Raw genomic sequence first — 18,250 nt, forward strand, 5'->3', positions numbered from 1 at the left:
TTATTACTGGAGGCCAGTTTGCTATAAATGCATCTTAAAACATGAGTCAGAACAAGAGCCCATTTGTATATTTTTCTACATTGCACAGCTTCCTGAAGCAACCCTGCAAATTAGTTTTATGCCAATTGTTCAATTGAGTGAACATTTTCAGAGCTTGAGGTGAATAGAAATTTGTCATTTTTTATTACAGTAGCACTTAAACTTTATATATCAGGGCCCCAACATGTCAGGCACTTTACAGATTAAAGATTTTAATTTAAAAGTATTTGATGGTGGTATATCTGGAAGATGCCTCTATTCATTTTCATAAACAAGAACATTTTTCAAATTAAGCATGAAAAGGACCAATCTAGTTTGACTATTCAAGCTGAGCAAAGTAGAAAAACAACAACCGGTGGTCTAAATGGTCGAGAGTAAAGATGCAAAAATCTCACAATCTTAGTCTATGGTGGGACTAACTAACACCAGCAGTAAGGAAGATTTCTCTGAGTACAAGTGATATTGACAGGTTAGGTCTTATTTAAAAGCCTGAACATACTAAAGCACTAGAATATTTTGTTTCTCTCACTCTTAGAACAGCCAGAAGGGGAAGAGGCTAGTGGCCAGTGTCTCCCCCTAAGTCAGATGAAACAGCCAAACAATGCGCATACACCAATGCACAATTTTACACCATGTGGGGAGCAGACAAGGCAAGAATCCCCTTCCTGACCTAATCTGCAGGGAAGTGGAGAAGTGATTAGCCCAGGGGTCCACAGTGCAGGGCCTGTGGCATGGCACCCGCCAGGGCATTTTTGCGCACCCACAGGACACCCCGCCGCCGAAATGCTGCCGAGAAGCGTTGCCGTTTTCTTGGTGGCGATGCTTCTTCCCGCTGCCGGTTTTCAGCAGCGGTATTTCGGCGGCAGGGTGTCCGGCGCTTGCCAGAGTCTTCTGGGAATCGCAATATGCTATTCCCACAAGAAAGATGGGGACCGCTGGATTAACCTATTCCTGACTGGAGGACTCTACTGGTTCTCCATACAAATTCCAACATGACATTCATACCTACTCCTGGCCAGAACCCCTTTAGAACCCCATTGTCAAATGCTGTGTTATTAGAATGTCATTGTCTGTATCATTTACTTGTCCTTGATTGCAAGAGGACAGACGCATGCTATTTGCTTTCATGAAAAATGCACTCACACATGAAAATACTATTGTACTATTACAAAGAACTCCTCAAACAACCTCAAGACCCTAGCACTTCCCCACAGACATGTACTAAAAAGAGTAGCTTACAGGACTGCTCTTCATCTTGTTTGCTAGGCACATCCCCTTTGATCCGTGCTGCCAGCTCATCTGCAAATGACGTTGGTCTTTTCTTTTTCTGAGGGTACAATAAGGAGAAGGAAGAGAACACTGTATTCCTTTCAGTGAAGTCCTATTTTATGTCTCAATGAGTGTTTGGCTCACCCCTTACTGGCAGAGATAAGAACATTACCCAAGGGGACAGTTTAGCAGCGCAAGCAACAGGTTTGATACCTGTAAACACACAGGTACAGATGCCAGCAGAATCAATCAGCCCTTCCTTCATCTGAGGCTAATCCATAGAGTTTCAACCCCACGGGATAGGAAGGGGGTTCAGATCAGATCCTTAGGGAAGGGAGCTCACGTCCTAGCACTGTGTGTAAGAGGAAGGGTTTTGTCCCAGTATTCTGAGCTAATCACTTCCCTTCCCCTATTGGATGCCATGATCCACACCAGAGGCAGCACTGCTTCAATAGGGCTGTATGCCAATGGTTTGCGAAGCACTTTGGAATCCTGCAGGACAGAAAGTATTATGCAAGTTTAAAATATCAGGTAATTTAATGGGTCATGAGGCAAGAACACAAGCCATTTCCTACTTTTCTTCAAAATTCTTAAAGCCGCCACCTTGCTTTTGGGCAGTCCCCGGAGTGAGACAGACAACATTTGCATGTAGGAGCACAATAAGCTACTTTGCACAGCTACAGAGGCCGCTCTGGAGCCAACCTGGGCCTCTGGCATCCCAAGAGGTATCATGAACAGGCAATACTGCTAGTAAGGAGCCTCAACAGTCTCTGCTACACCCCGTGCCAGAGACCTCCTAGCCATCACTGTGCTTGCTCATTTACTCACATTACTGATAGTATTTCAATTCCTTCACACCCGCAAGAGGGAATTATGCCTCATTCCTTACCGGCCTTGTGTTTTCTTCTAAGTCCTCTTCCTCCTCTTCCTCTTTTTCAGAGTCACCAAAGAGGTCACACCCATCCTCCTCATCACTCACAAATGTCCTTCTCTGAAAAGCAACAACACAAGTCATTGTTATCTGTTACAGCCAGAAAAGGAAGGGCCAGCGGACTGAACTGAATTTGCTTACAAGAACATTCAACTAGTTTTCGGGGTATGATTTTTGGGGGGTAGGGATGACAGGGAAGGAAGTGTTCTAAGCCTCAAGTAATGCTGCATATTCTCCCTGCGCCCAGCACGAACAGACAGGTCCTCCAATTAACTAAAGGGAAGAGAGATGACAAAAAAAATCTGATCATAAGGACAGTATCCTCACCATTACACATATACCCCTCCCACCTCTGTTTCTACCTTCCAGCTTCCCTTCTGCTTCATCCCCTATCTACTTTGCCTTTTCTGTTTTATCTGTGACATTGTGCATTTCTGAAGGTTTAGACTTGAACTGCAAGTGGGCTTTACTTCATTTTTAAAGCATTCACCCACACGCCACCCCACCCCCAAACCAAGGGCCATTGGGTCCAAACATGCTGAGCACACAAACAAGATATCTGAAAGATGACACGATTCGTGTTTTAACCTAGACTTTGACCAGCTGTCCCTACAAAATCCTATCTATCTCCTCTCCCTTGCATCTCCATTGTGTACAGCACATAGATACATCAATTCCCAGGCCAGAAGGGACTACTGTGATTATCTAGTCTGGCCTCTAACGCAGGCCAAAGAACTTCCCCAAAGTAAGTCCTAGAGCAGGTCTTTCAGAAAAGCACCCAATCTTGATTTAAACATCAGACAGCCTTTTGTTCCATTCCACAGTACTTGCCCTTACTGGCTTTTGATCGTCCTCACTTGGGTTTCCAAATTCATCATCTGATTCCTAGAATGCAAAAGCAATTTGATAAACAGACAATTCACACAGTCATGCTATGTGCCTAAGGTAGAACGCTTTAAAATTCCATGCCTGCAGCAGTTCTGACCACCAAAACAGCCTATTGCACCTCTTCGGCTTGCTTTCTGTCACTGAACCCAGCAGTCTAATAACTAGGCACTACAGACTATGACTGATGCACAAGAGTTTTTAAGCCTTTGTTTCAGAAAAATGTTCAACATATTTTAATAGGAGTTTTAGTCTGGCTCAGAAGGAAAGCTCAAGTCTTACAAAATGCAGAAAGCAAAACTTCTTCAGGAGCAGAGAGTATGCTTCCACTAATTAGCACACAGCTGGTGCATGTAATGTACACATTACAGACATAGCTTGTCAGATGCAAAAGATGTGATACAGCAAATGTATAAAACCACAAGTTATGGTTCACCATAATCAGAGACAAGCAGGTTTACAGAGTAAGCAGTGAATGGGGTTTCTGTTGCTCATCTTGTCACCATACTGGGTCATTGCATATACCTGCAGCTCGTGGGAAGCCATGGGAAGATCTAATCACTTATTGTTGAAATGACAGAAAATTAGACTGAAAATACTTCAGCCAAATATGCATGGCTCAATATAGGCAGCACAATTAGAACTATTGTCTCTTTATTGCTCTATTGAAAAGATTTTGTTTCAGGAAAAATCATCACACAAGAACAGCAATGTGAAATACTTGCATCACAGGTAAAATATACAATTTAAAAAAAAAAGATTTGACCCTTTAGTGATGCTGGAGTGGAAAATGTCATTCTAAATAATGAGGCCATCATATAATCACATAATCAAGAAGCCCAAGTGTTTATGCAAAAAATTATTTGTATCATCATAGCACCTAGGAGCTCCAGTCATGGACCAGAACCCCACTATGCTAGGTGTTGTACAAACAGAACAAAGATAGCCCCTGCCCCAACGAGCTTAAACAGACAGTTATCTTCTCCTCTTACCTCTTCATCGTTTTCTTCACTGTCAATTACACTCCCACGATCACTGTCTACTGACCCTTCTATTCAAAAATGACAAACAGAAAAGAGAGCTCAGTTCAGACAGCACAGTGACACATGCAGCTTTCCAGCCTTCAGAACACAGACATCTACCCTACAGCATCGTAAATGGAGAATTAAACACTGTGTAAAGGAGAGATTGGTTTGAAAAGCACAGGTTATGATAATCCCTCCATTCCATGCCCACAAACCTCAGATCTTGTAAGCACTGAGCACTAAGTCACATTAAGCTTGGCCAGTTCGCTGTAACATTAAGCTCTTAGCAGGTACCTGATATGGTGCATGCACGCCCCCCTTAGTACATCAGTCACCAAAATCACCAACACACAACATAATCCATGCCATTCACTTCAACATGAGCCAAAGCAATAAGCCAGGAACTAGTTACCAACATAAATAAGGCCAATGCCCGCACAAACCTTCGCTAGAGAAATCCCCCAGCCCAACATCATCACGTTCCATGAACAGCTGGGAGCCAATTAAATAAGGTAAAGGCCTATCAATATAGAGATCCTGTAAAGAGACAAAGAGGGTTGGGTTTTGTTTATATCTCTATGCCATGGAGAAGACACTTTACAGTTCTTATTTCAAAACAATACCGCACTTTTCTTTTTCCTCTAAAGACCCCAACACTATGCAGACCATTAGTCCCAAAACAGTTTTCAGTTCCAAATCAGGTGCTGAATAATGCTTGTGAAGACTGGAAGAATACAAGTATTAGGTTGGAGTCCTGGGTCTAGAATTGATGGTTAGGGCTGTTATTCGCTGGTCCAATGGAGATCGTGTCTATATCAATTAAACTGTCTTTGAACCCCATAAAGGGACTCAATAAAAAAAAAAGAGAGAGAGAGCGTTCACATTCATTAAGACCGCCTCCTCACACAAAACTGAATGTGCCCCCTCCCAAACCCATCAATATGAACTACCCCCTTGTATTTCAACATGCACCAGAAAACCCACAGAGAAGGGCACAGGGCCTTTTTCTATGTACTCTTTGCAAGTACATACAACTACTATCTGGTTGGCTCTAAGACATAAGAGCTAGTTACACAACCCCAGAGATAGCTCAGCAAGGGGCGCTGCTGCCCGCCACTTCAGCCCCAAACAATGGGCCCAATTCTGATGCAACTTGTATCAGTTTTACACCAGCATAACTGACGTGGCTGGTATTGCTCCCAGCCTGCACTGGTGTACATGAGATAAGATTCAAGCCCAGTGCTCCCCAAAATCAGGTTTCTTTACCTTTGGCTCCAGTATTAGTTCTACCCTTTCATTAGTTTCTTCCTCTTCAGAGTCTGAATTGCCTGCTTTGATGTCCAGCTGCTCAAATGCACTGTCCAGCACTTGCAACCCATAGTTCACCGCTTCCTGGATTTTAGGAATCAAATCTGCTTCTTTTTGCTCCCGGGTTTTCTCCTTTAAATAACAGAAACACCGTATTTCTGTTTAGTTTTAGTCAAAGTCATTTTCACTGTCAAACATAACTGCAGGAGGTTAGCTCCAAATCAGCATTGAGCCCACTCTCAATACAGCTACCTTTAAGATCCCTTGGTGGCATAGAGGTATGGTTTCCACCTCTGATGGTGGGTTCAACTATGTCATAGCAATGAGACTGAAAATTGCAGTCTCTCAACAGAGCTGTTTCACTGTAGTTAAAATGACAAAAACTACTTTGGTAAGCTTAAAACTGATGAAAAGATGTATTCAATTCTATCGCAGATTAAATTCCATTTTACCAACCCCAAAATACAAGAGATCTTTTAGCTTCCAAGTGCATTTAATTACCAAATGAAGAAAAGACTTCCTGGCTTTGCACCATTACAGGATTCCAGACACAATCCTGTGTCTAGTCACAACTCCAGGATTTGTGAAGAATGTTTAGCCCCCTGCCTCTTTTGCTACAATCATGTGTCGCACTTAGAAAACTAGAATTTAAGCTTGGCTACTGGACACAAGACACTGGGCTTGAAGTCACGATACACCAGTAGTCCTCAATAGTGCTCCTGAGTTTTTAGGGTTGTGAGACTCAAGTCATCCAACAGGTGGACTGGCAAGAGTAACGTAAACAAGATTCAGCCTGTAAGTTGCAAGTGCCTGAGAGTAAAAAAAAAAACAAAAAAAAAAAAACGTGTCTTCTTCTATGTTTTCCACAGCTCCAAACACAGTGTCATCACTCGTAATAATATAAGTCATCTAACCTGTTCTGCTTTGTCTCCTACTTCAGCTTTGGGAATAGGTTCTTCCACTTCTTCATCATATACTCTCTATGGATCCAAGAGAATTGATTCAAATTAATATAACGTTCTGCTGCAGATGATGAAAAAAATCAGATACTGTCCACAAGGTATAGAAAAATTCATTAACATATTGAGACTCTATTCCCACTACTTTTCCAGGAAATAGACAAACAATATGATCATTTACATCTGAGAGATTCAGCATGATGCTATTTTAGAACTGTCTAATGCATTTATTTAAAAAACACACGTATTAATTTAGCATGATTAGAAGACTGGGCATTTTTTCTACAGTTTAGTTGAAAATATTTTGTACTCCTGTAGCACCTTTCATAGGTGAATCGCAAAACCATTTTATGAATAGGGTTGGGCATTTGACTGTTCCAAAAATAACTGGTAAATTGACAGATCAAACATCACAAACGGTCAAATATTTTAAAGCACTAATTTATTAGAACAGTAACAAAAGAGTAAGACTTTATGGTCTCCAATAGGCTTAGCCTTAGAGACTTATGCCTAATTACAAAAAAACAAGTTACTTAACTGATTTACTTTAACTCAGAAAAATGTAACACACAATAAGGTGAAGTTCTAAAAACAGGAATGATCATTATTACCTTTTTTTTAAAACAATGTCAGCTTAGCATTTAAATGTGAACTGATTCAAGACTGAACATTACAAAAAAGAAAAGAAAAATTAAGTTAAATCTTTTCTCTCTGTGTTGGGAAAGGAATTTTAATGACTGAACCCTCCTCTCCCTCCCCCACTCTCTTCTGAATTAATTTTTGCACATTTGTGTAGTCATTTTAGACTGTAAATTCTTCAGGCAAAGACTGTCTTAACTTATTTAATGTGCTTTGTAAACCACCATGTGCACTGATGATCAATCAAAAAGGTAGGCTGCTGCCTACATCAGGACACTTGCTGGAATACATGACCATGATCAAATAAGGGACGGTCAATTGACCAGCTTGCCAAACCTAGCTACGAACATCTGGTAAGACGCTAAACTGGTTCGCAGATTAGTAACTGAAGCACAGAAAAGTTTAGGCCAAAGGTCTTAGAAGCAGCCCCCGATTCAGAGTACTTCAACTTTTGGGCAACCAACTTGAGACAATTTGGACCACATTTTCAAATACACTGAGCACCCACAATATCATCTTTTAAATGTCTTACACAGCAGCATTATGATGCAGCACAACACAGCTAGGTATCACAGTATCTAAAGATGCCCAGGGCCTGATTCTCCACTGCTTTGTCCCTGTACAAAGGCCCTTACAGTAAAAAAGTATTTCTGCTTTATGTAAGCCAAGCACAATCTGAGTACAATGTTGATCAAGGCAAAATATCTGCCAGCGTGCAGAGCACTTCAGAATGCCTAAAGAAATTAAAGCGATTCATTGTTATAGCATTACTCACTTAGTAGTTAAGTGTGTAACGCCAACATTTTTCACATCCAACTTCTTACTGTACTGAAACACTGATGTTCACATCTGCGATCACCAATAGTGTCATTCCGTAACAGTAAATACAGTGTAAAGAAACCAGAACCACAAACTTGCCTAATATTTCTGGCATAATTTAGAGAAGTGACTTCTGAACAGACAAAATCATCAGAAACAATACATCACCCCACCAATAGTTACAGGGTTGCCAAACAAAAATGATCAAACAATAGAGAGCTAGTAGAAATGCTCTCTATTTTAACATACTCCAAACTATATCACTTGCTTCTAAGCCTGTTAGATCCTGGTGCACTCACATTTTCAATGAACTGCGTGTTGGACAACATAAGAAAGTCACTGAAGACATTATGTAGGCGACAGTCTGTGGCTTTGGTTTCATGAATCAGTCCGTCTACTTGTTTTTTAATTTCATGCGTCCTGGAGATGGTCTGCTGGGAAAACTCTTGCAGAAAATGAAGAAGCTATTTACAAAACACATAAGAGAGTGGTGTTGAATTTCAGATAACTTTAGTCACAATAAAAAGGCCACAGCAATTCATTCAAGTGAATTAAAAACAGGAAAGTGACAAAAAAGATATTTTAGACTGGAGAACTCCTGACTCAAGTCACTAATACTCTAATTGTTCTTGTGACTTCCCCCCGCCCCACCCCATTATTTTTGTGGTTTATTTTTTGCAGTTCACACAGGGTCAGCTCATAAAATAAGAGTATTAAAATAGCAGAAACCACCACTGATTTGCTGAGGGGTTGGATTTAAAGTGGCATCACATCCCTCTCCTTTCACCATGGCATCCCCACCAGGCCCTAGTCACACTATGATTCCATGAGGACTCGATGTGACATGGGAAAGTGAGGGCAAACCCCAGGATGGCAGCTTTCCACAGCACCATCCTAGGTGTGCTGCCAACCTGAGAAATTTCTGAAGGTAATTAACGCTGAACCTGTCACTACTGGTACATGCACTAAACAGATAGGAGGGAGAGAAAGTCACAGAGGGGACTAGGAAAGAGGGGAGATGGGAAATTCTAGAGCTCTCAGGACATCTGTGGGTTGCCCCTCCCCCATCCACAGGGAAAGTGGCCCTCAGTGTGGAGAGCAAGATCAGTTTCATTTTCTGTTTGTACTTCTGGAAAGGGGAGGGATTCACCAGCTCTTGGGAACTAGCACCCGAGTGCCATGTTTGGGTTTCCAGACTGCAGAGGGGGGTCCATATATTCAAGAATCCACACAGCATAGGAGAAACACACCCCTCATTAGAGGCAGCTGCCCAAAGAGCCCACTGCCAGCTTGCATATGACCTCCCCTTCCCCCCGATCCATGAGCCTACCCCTACTTTTGCAGCTAGCTTTGGGGAACACAGCTGGCTCAGCCCTTGGGCCCTGCCCCCACCACAAGCACCCCACTGCTCCCAACTGCCAAGACCCTCTTGACTGCACCCGCTAAAGGGGGATACAGGCTGCCTGAGGACCCTGGCCCCCTTCACAGGGGGCCAGTAAGAAGCAGGCTTGGCCCCCATCGGTGAGCAATGAGAAACACCTGGGGAACGGCCCCCTGGTGCAGCTGCAGCATGGGGAGAGGGAAGTGGGTGCCTGGAGAGGCTAAGGAGGGTCCAGAGGCTGAGAGCAAGTCCACCTGGGGAATCACCTCCCCCACAACCTCTCACTACCCCCCCAGCTCCCTTCACCTCCCCCTGCCAGCCCCTTCACCAGCCATCCCACCATCTCCTCCATCTCTCCCATAGCTCCCTTCACCTCTCCCTCACCAGCCATCCCTTCACTCCCAGCCTCCCATAGCTCCCTTCACCACCCCTGCCAGACCCCCACCAGTCCCCATAGCTCTCTTCACCTCTCCCTCACCAGCCACCCCCTGCCAGCCCCCCACTTTCTCCCATAGCTCCCTTCACCTCTCCCTCACCAGCCACCCCTGCCAGCCCCCCACTTTCTCCCATAGCTCCCTTCACCTCTCCCTCACCAGCCACCCCTGCCAGCCCCCCACTTTCTCCCATAGCTCTCTTCACCTCTCCCTCACCAGCCACCCCCCCACTTTCTCCCATAGCTCCCTTCACCTCTCCCTCACCAGCCACCCCCCCACTTTCTCCCATAGCTCCCTTCACCTCTCCCTCACCAGCCACCCCCCCACTTTCTCCCATAGCTCCCTTCACCTCTCCCTCACCAGCCACCCCCCCACTTTCTCCCATAGCTCCCTTCACCTCTCCCTCACCAGCCACCCCCCCACTTTCTCCCATAGCTCCCTTCACCTCTCCCTCACCAGCCACCCCCCCACCTTCTCCCATAGCTCTCTTCACCTCTCCCTCACCAGCCACCCCCCCACTTTCTCCCATAGCTCCCTTCACCTCTCCCTCACCAGCCACCCCCCCACTTTCTCCCATAGCTCCCTTCACCTCTCCCTCACCAGCCACCCCCCCACTTTCTCCCATAGCTCCCTTCACCTCTCCCTCACCAGCCACCCCCCCACCTTCTCCCATAGCTCCCTTCACCTCTCCCTCACCAGCCACCCCCCCACCTTCTCCCATAGCTCTCTTCACCTCTCCCTCACCAGCCACCCCCTGCCAGCCCCCCACCTTCTCCCATATCTCCCTTCACCTCTCGCTCGCCAGCCACCCCCTTCGCCCCCACCTCCCCTATAGCGCCCTTCATCAGCCACCCGCCTACCCTCACCAGTCACCTCCCTTAACCCCCGCCGCCAGCCCCCCGGGAGCCGCGCCCATGGCCCCGAGCCGCCGCCGCCCAACGCTCACCCCGGCGTCCGCGGCCAGCGACCAGCTCTGGCTGCCCTTGCGGATCTCGTCCAGGGCCCAGGCCCGCTCCCAGACCGGGTCCGCGCGCTCCATGGTGGAGCCCGGGCAGCGCCTGCGCCCTGCCCCTGTCAGCCCGCCCGGCTGGCCGTCAGCTGAGCCCGATCACGTGACCCGCCCGCCACGGGACCCCGCTGCGTCCGGATACTGGACGGAAGCGCTTCAACTCAGCCCCGCCCCCGGGGTCACTAATCCCGCCCCTCCCCCCGCCGGGCTCACTGATCCGCCTCCCTCGTCACTGGCCCCGCCCCCGCCGGGCTCACTTACCCTGCCCCCGCCGGGCTCACTGCACCCACCCTGTCCTCCCCTCCCACAGGGGCTTATCCACCCCAGACCCTCCAGCTAGGACTGATTCTCCCCCTCCCCCGTCAAGGGATCATCTCCCCCCCCCTCACATCGGGGATTACTGACACCTTGCAGACTACCGGGCTTGATCCACCCCCTGCATTCACCTCCCACCTGGGATCACTCACCTGGGCTCTTTCACCTGGCACATCCCAGCCCCTTAGGGTTGCCAACTTTCTAGTCACACAAAACCGAGCACCCTAGCCCCGCCCCTTCCCTGAGGCTCCACCCCCCCCTTACTGCATTTTCCCTCCCTCCCTTTCACTGGGCTGGGGCAGGGGGTTGGGGTGCAGGAGGGGTGAGGGCTCTAACCGGGGTGGGTCTAGAAATGTCAGGTTCAGGGTGTGGGAGGGGGCTCCAGGCAGGGGCAGGCATTTGGGGTGCGGGAGGGGATGAGGGCTTCAGCTGCGGGTGCAGGCTCTGGGATGGGGCTGGAGATGAGGGGTTTGGTGCAGGAGGGTGCTCTGGGTTTGGGGGGGCTCAGGCCTGGGGCAGGGGCTCAGCGTTGGGGCGTGGGCTTACATCAGGTGGCTCCCGGTCAGCGGCGCAGCAAGGGGGCTAAGGCAAGTTGTCTGCCTGTCCTAGCACCGCACTGCTTGTGCCCCAGAACCAGCCATCAGGTCTGGGTCCTAGGCAGGGGGGCCAGGAGGCTCCATGTGCCACTGTTGCCTGCAGGCCCCGCCCCCCAGCTCCCATTGGCTGGTTCCCAGCCAACAGGCGTGCAGAGCCAGTGCTCAGGGCAGGGGCAGGGTGCAGAGCCCTGTCCTCCCCCCCCGCAGGAGCCGACCTGCTGGCCTTTTCTGGGGCGCAGTGCAGTGCCAGCCAGTACGGGTAGGGACTAGCCTGCCTTAGTGCCGCAGCACTGCAGACCGGACTTTTAACGGCCCTGTCAGCGGTGCTGACCGAAGCCGCTAGGATCCCTTTTCGACCAGGTTTTCCGGTTGAAAACTGGACACCTGGTCACCCTACAGCCCCTCCAGGGCTCTCTCATCCCGCTAGAGGGACACAAGGACAGCAGGGAGGCCAGGCACCAGGTGGGTGTTCAGGCGGATTCAGCAGCTAGAGGTTTTGTTAATGGCAGGGGGAGCCAGAGCCCGGTTTAGCAGGGAAATACACAAAATCCTAGAGGTCAGGTCTGTTTGGTGTCCTGCAGTCCGTCGTCCCCACCTTACCCCCAGGCCAGGATGGTCCTCTGCAGCATACAGTATGCATGGCCTATCCCCAAACCCCCTGAAGTCACAGGAAAGAAAGACTCCCATTGATCCTCATGGCCTTCGCATCGGTCATTAGCTGACAGCTGCACTAGACTCATGTCCTGTATGATCCAGCTAGTGGGTTGGGATCTTTAACACACATTGAACAAGGTGATCCCATTTCATTCCAGGACTCCAAGCCTGGCAACACTTCTACATTAGCCAACAGCATACCCATGTCCCGCCACTTAGTAATCTACTGGGCTTCCTTACAGCTTTGAGCTCTGAGAGACTGAGCGGACTCAGCCTGGAGATTCTTGGCTGTTTTGCCTGCCACAGAATTGCAAGTATTTAGAAAACAACTAGTAGAAGTGCTCAGTACCTAAACTAGAATTAGGGCCAGAGGTTCCTAAACACTCAGCTCCCATTTAGGCACCAAAATTAATGGCCAGATCTGTAAAATGACAGGTTAAAAAAAAAACTTCAAATCCAGACTCCAGCGAGAAACTGTTGAATTGGAATTCATTTGCAAATTGGATACAATTAACTTAGGCTTGAATAGAGACTGGGAGTGGCTAAGTCATTATGCAAGGTAACCTATTTCCCCTTGTTTTTTCCTACCCACCCCACCGACGTTCTTGTTAAACCCTGGATTTGTGCTGGAAATGGCCCAACTTGATTATCATACACATTGTAAGGAGAGTGGTCACTTTAGATAAGCTATTACCAGCAGGAGAGTGGGGTGGGGGGAGGTATTTTTTCATGCTTTGTGTGTATATAAAAAGATCTGCTACACTTTCCACAGTATGCATCCGATGAAGTGAGCTGTAGCTCACGAAAGCTTATGCTCAAATAAATTGGTTAGTCTCTAAGGTGCCACAAGTACTCCTTTTTGCAGATCTGTAAAGTAGCTCAGCATACTGAACTCCTTTGAAAATCTGGCTTAGGTGTGCTGGCTGTTGTATTAATTTAGATGGAATAAAGTGGCCCAAAGCATCAAAGGTCTTTACATTACCCAAAACTGTCCACCATTAAATAAACAAGTTTCAGGGTTTGGTATACATGGCAAATGCACTTTGAAAAATTTTTTTAACCTTTTCTTACAGATACAGAAAAGAAGGATAAACAGTTAAAGCATTTGGAATATAAAGTACTACATAAAGGCTTTCGTTTTAACGACATCCCTTGTTCCCTTTCCATTTAGCTGGAGAAAAATTTTATACAGAAAATTTCCTTATTTGATAGTCTTTTAGGTGGTAAAAACTGTCCTTCATGGGAATTGAGAAGAAGTTAGTTGAGATGGACTGGAGCTGCTGTTGTTAATGTCTGATCCTGCTTCCTTTAAGATGAACCCACACAAAAGGGGAGAGGAAAGAACAGCAAAGACAGAAATGCAGCTTCTGACTCTGGTGTTGACTCTCACTGCTGGAGAAACGTGGGACACAGCACACCGTCTTATCACCGCTCCAATACCTGGCAAACTTGTACCAGCAGCAGGCTGTTTAGGGCATAGCTTTTAGTTGCCTCTTTCTGGTCACAGGCTCACAGCACTGTTGCAATGTGTACAGTCTTGGCCAGCTAAGCCAGACTCTTACTAGACAGAAGGAAAAAGGACACACTGGAGGAAGCATGCGTGTATAGATAATGTCTCACATCCCTGCTGGTGTTTAGGATTTAGCCAGGATTTAGTGGAGGTGATGGTGTCACCTGGGTCCCTCTCTCTGGCCCAGTCTGGTCAGGACATCTCTCACGATTAGGATGAAGACAGTCCAGGGTCCCACGAGACAGTGGGGGTGGCAACCATAAAGTGATGCTCAGTTCCTCCCCTTTTGTCTTTCAGTCAGCCAGGCTCATGGTAGCCAGCCTGCCCCCCAGAGCCTTTCTTGTAGGACCCCAAAGGGAGTGACAGGTAGATTAGGCCATCCCCTCATTACTTTGTCCATCGGTTAGGCCTAATTTCTGATACGCCAATTTTGGTTCATTGACTTCTGGTCTCACGCTATTCTTGTTTGCTAGGCATGATCTTAACACAGTCCTTGAATTATACCAGTAAAACCCTTTCTGTTTAAATTTAATTCAGTCTTTCTGACTCCTTCATACAGCTTTTCTTAAATGATTTTATATAACCGGTCAGTGTGACAACTTATGAACTTTCAATCACTTTTTACAGTTGAGCTTACAACAAAGGTAAATTTGTAGGCCCAATTACCACAGCATGGCCCTCCCAACCCAGAACAAACCCTCCCCAGGACCAAGCACTCGGAGAGAAAAAACACACTTGGCTAAGTGGCAGTGTCCACACTCTCCCTTGCACAGGTGCACGTCTGTTTAGGGTTGCCTAGTTTCTACACACAGAAAACTGAATGCCCTCTGTCCCGCCCCTCCTCCACCACCCCGCCCCTTCCCTTAGGCCCCACCCCATCTCCAAAGCGCCCCCCCTTTACTCCATCCCCCCTCCCTCTGTCACTCACTCTCCCCACCCTGGCTCAGGGGGTTGGGGTGCGGAAGGGGTGAGGGCTCCGGCTGGGGGTGAGGCTCCAGGGTGTGGCCAAAAATGAGGAGTTCAGGGTGCGAGAGAAGGATTCAGATTGAGGCAGTGGGTTGGGATGCAAGAGGGGGTGAGGGCTCCAGTTTGGGGTGCAGGCTCTAGGATGGGGCCAGGGGGCTCCAGGCTGGGACTGAGGGGTTCAGAGGTGAGAGGGAGATCAGGGCTGGGGCAGGGGTTTGGGAGGGGGGCAGGCTCCGGGCGGTGCTTTCCTCAGGTGGTTCCCAGAAGCAGTGTCATGTCCCCACTCTGGTTCTTATGTGGAGGCGCGGCCAGGCAGCTCTGCACACTGCCACATCAGTATGCGCCACCCCCGCAGCTCCCACTGGCAGGGAGCCTGTCTTAGCCCTGCTACGCCACTGACCGGATTTTTAATGGCCCGGTCAGCAGTGCTGACCGGAGCCGACAGGGTCCCTTTTTAACTGGGTGTTCCAGTCAAAAATTGGACACCTGGCAACCCTATATCTTTTTCCAGAGATGTTGACTCTTTTCCTTAACATGCCTTGCTGCTTAGCCTGTGTGCTGTACCTCTATTTGATTAACCCAATCCTGCAGTTCCTGGACAGCAAGCATTTGAATAACTAGGGAGAATGATCAAGGAAACACTCAGGGCCCTTGAAATGCATGTTTGAAATCCTATGCTGTCAAGGTTCCTCCCCCACTCTGAACTCTAGGGTACAGATGTGGGGACCTGCATGAAAAACCTCCTAAGCTTATCTTTACCAGCTTAGGTCAAAACTTCCCCAAGGTACAAAATATTACACCCGTTATCCTTGGACTGGCCGCTACCACCACCAAACTAATACTGGTTACTGGGGAAGAGCTGTTTGGACGCGTCTTTCCCCCCAAAATACTTCCCAAAACCTTGCACCCCACTTCCTGGACAAGGTTTGGTAAAAAGCCTCACCAATTTGCCTAGGTGACTACAGACCCAGACCCTTGGATCTTAAGAACAATGAACAATCCTCCCAACACTTGCACCCCCCCTTTCCTGGGAAATGTTGGATAAAAAGCCTCACCAATTTGCATAGGTGACCACAGACCCAAACCCTTGGATCTGAGAACAATGAAAAAGCATTCAGTTTTTTACAAGAAGACTTTTAATAAAAAATAGAAGTAAATAGAAATAAAGAAATCCCCCCTGTAAAATCAGGATGGTAGATATCTTACAGGGTAATTAGATTCAAAAACATAGAGAACCCCTCTAGGCAAAACCTTAAGTTGCAAAAAAGATACACAGACAGAAATAGTTATTCTATTCAGCACAATTCTTTTCTCAGCCATTTAAAGAAATCATAATCTAACACATACCTAGCTAGATTACTTACTAAAAGTTCTAAGACTCCATTCCTGTTCTGTCCCTGGCAAGAAGCAGCATACAGACAGACACAGACCCTTTGTTTCTCTCCCTCCTCCCAGCTTTTGAAAGTATCTTGTCTCCTCATTGGTCATTTTGGTCAGGTGCCAGCAAGGTTACCTTTAGCTTCTTAACCCTTTACAGGTGAGAGGAGCTTTCCCCTGGCCAGGAGGGATTTCAAAGGGGTTTACCCTTCCCTTTATATTTATGACATATGCCATACAAGAGACAAGATTCCAGTGCAGCAGGAGAAGGTCCATGAGCTAGTTATGGTGGTGGGTATGCTGCACAACACTGTGCATCAATGGAACATGGTGCCTAGATATGAAGACGTTCAGTGCCATATAAATATTATTACTAATACATTAAATGGCCCAAATCCTCAAGTCCTTGCTCAGCTTTTACACAGTCCTTTAATCGGGGAAAACTCCCATTGATTTCACAATAATGCTTTGTGCAAACAAGAATGTAAAGCTAGACACATCACAGAATGATAGAATCATAGAATATCAGGGTTGGAAGGGACCTCAGGAGGTCATCTACTCCAACCAGGACCAATCCCCAACTAAATCATCCCAGCCAGGGCTTTGTCAAGCCTGACCTTAAAAACTTCTAAGGGAGGAGATTCCACCACCTCCCTAGGTAACACATTCCAGTGTTTCAGCACCCTCCTAGTGAAAAAGTTTTTCCTAATATCCAACCTAAATCTCCCCCACTGCAACTTGAGACCATTATTCCTCACTCTGTCATCCGCTACCACTGAGAACAGTCTAGATCCATCCTCTTTGGAACCCCCTTTCAGGTAGTTGAAAGCAGCTATCAAATCCCCCCTCATTCTTCTCTTCTGCAGACTAAACAAGCCCAGTTCCCTCAGCCTCTCCTCATAAGTCATGTGTTCCATAATCCATGTCCATAACAATTTTTGTTGCCCTCCGCTTGATGTTTTCCAATTTTTCCACATCCTTCTTGTAGTGTGGGGCCCAAAACTGGACACAGTTCTCCAGATGAGGCCTCACCAATGTCGCATAGAGGGGAACGATCACGTCCCTCGATCTGCTGGCAATGCCCCTACTTATACAACCCAAAATGCCATTGGCCTTCTTGGCAGCAAGGGCACACTGTTGACTCATATCCAGCTTCTCGTCCACTGTAACCCCTAGGTCCTTTTCTGCAGAACTGCTGCCTAGCCATTCGGTCCCTAGTCTGTAGCAGTGCATGGGATTCTTCTGTCCTAAGTGCAGGCTCTGCACTTGTCCCTGTTGAACCTCATCAGATTTCTTTTGGCCCATTCCTCTAGTTTGTCTAGGTCCCTCTGTATCCTATCCCTACCCTCCAGCGTATCTACCTCTCCTCCCAGTTTAGTGTCACCTGCAAACTTGCTGAGGGTGCAATCCACACCATCCTCCAGATCATTAACGAAGATATTGAACAAAACCAGCCTGAGGAACGACCCTTGGGGCACTCCACTTGATACCGGCTGCCAACTAGACATGGAGCCATTGATCACTACCCGTTGAGCCCGACAATCTAGCCAGCTTTCTATCCACCTTATCGTCCATTCATCCAGCCCATACTTCTCTAACTTACTGACAAGAATACTGTGAGAGACTGTGTCAAAAGCTTTGCTAAAGTCAAGGAACAACACGTCCACTGCTTTCCCCTCATCCACAGAGCCAGGTATCTCATCATAGAAGGCAATTAGATTAGTCAGGCTGTGTTTGATTTAAGATAATTTTCATGGGCTTTCAGTGCTCTCCATGCTCTCCAACATTAAGTAATGGAGCAGGCTGTCTCTGGTAAATTCAGTTAATCTTCAATCTCATTCAGTATGCCCTTGAGCCAATAAGCTCGATGTCAGTAAACCGCTGCACCTGCAAAGAGCCTCACTGACTTCAGTATAGGATTGGGGCCTATATTTATGTACTTTGTTCCTGAACAATAGTGTCATCCCTTTGCCAAGTAGCTTCAGATTTGGGGGCCTTGCTGGTTGTTTTCCAGTGGAGAAGAAATCAGCCCTGCGCTCCCCTGGATATGCTTTTTAAAATACCTGACGCTCAGGGGTGGCAGGTTTGTAGATGGAATTTGGGTGCTGGGTGCAGACTCCGGGCTGGGGCAGGG

General features: G+C 47.2%; 1 protein-coding gene across 4 annotated transcripts in view; it reads right to left on the reverse strand.

Annotated features, from left to right (window-relative positions):
* LOC125639291 (WASH complex subunit 2C) overlaps positions 1-11,184 on the reverse strand; it is a 52,862-nt gene extending 41,678 nt beyond the window's left edge. For 2 of the 4 annotated variants that reach the window (XM_048855992.2, XM_048855990.2), the window contains exons 1-9: positions 10,636-10,830; positions 8,174-8,338; positions 6,372-6,437; positions 5,416-5,589; positions 4,593-4,686; positions 4,117-4,175; positions 3,071-3,124; positions 2,198-2,299; positions 1,279-1,366 (exon numbers count right to left, since the gene is read on the reverse strand). In XM_048855992.2, the coding sequence (XP_048711949.2) occupies positions 1,279-1,366; positions 2,198-2,299; positions 3,071-3,124; positions 4,117-4,175; positions 4,593-4,686; positions 5,416-5,589; positions 6,372-6,437; positions 8,174-8,338; positions 10,636-10,728 (895 nt within the window). In that variant the 5' untranslated portion in view covers positions 10,729-10,830. Of the gene's footprint in view, positions 1-1,278; positions 1,367-2,197; positions 2,300-3,070; positions 3,125-4,116; positions 4,176-4,592; positions 4,687-5,415; positions 5,590-6,371; positions 6,438-8,173; positions 8,339-10,635; positions 10,831-11,165 lie in introns of those variants that run through there. The other 2 variants (XM_048855993.2, XM_048855991.2) reach the window with 2 other exon arrangements.
* Between the last annotated feature and the right edge of the window lie 7,066 nt (positions 11,185-18,250).

This window comes from Caretta caretta, chromosome 7 (genome assembly GCF_965140235.1).
Source record: "Caretta caretta isolate rCarCar2 chromosome 7, rCarCar1.hap1, whole genome shotgun sequence".
Taxonomy (NCBI): domain Eukaryota; kingdom Metazoa; phylum Chordata; order Testudines; family Cheloniidae; genus Caretta; species Caretta caretta.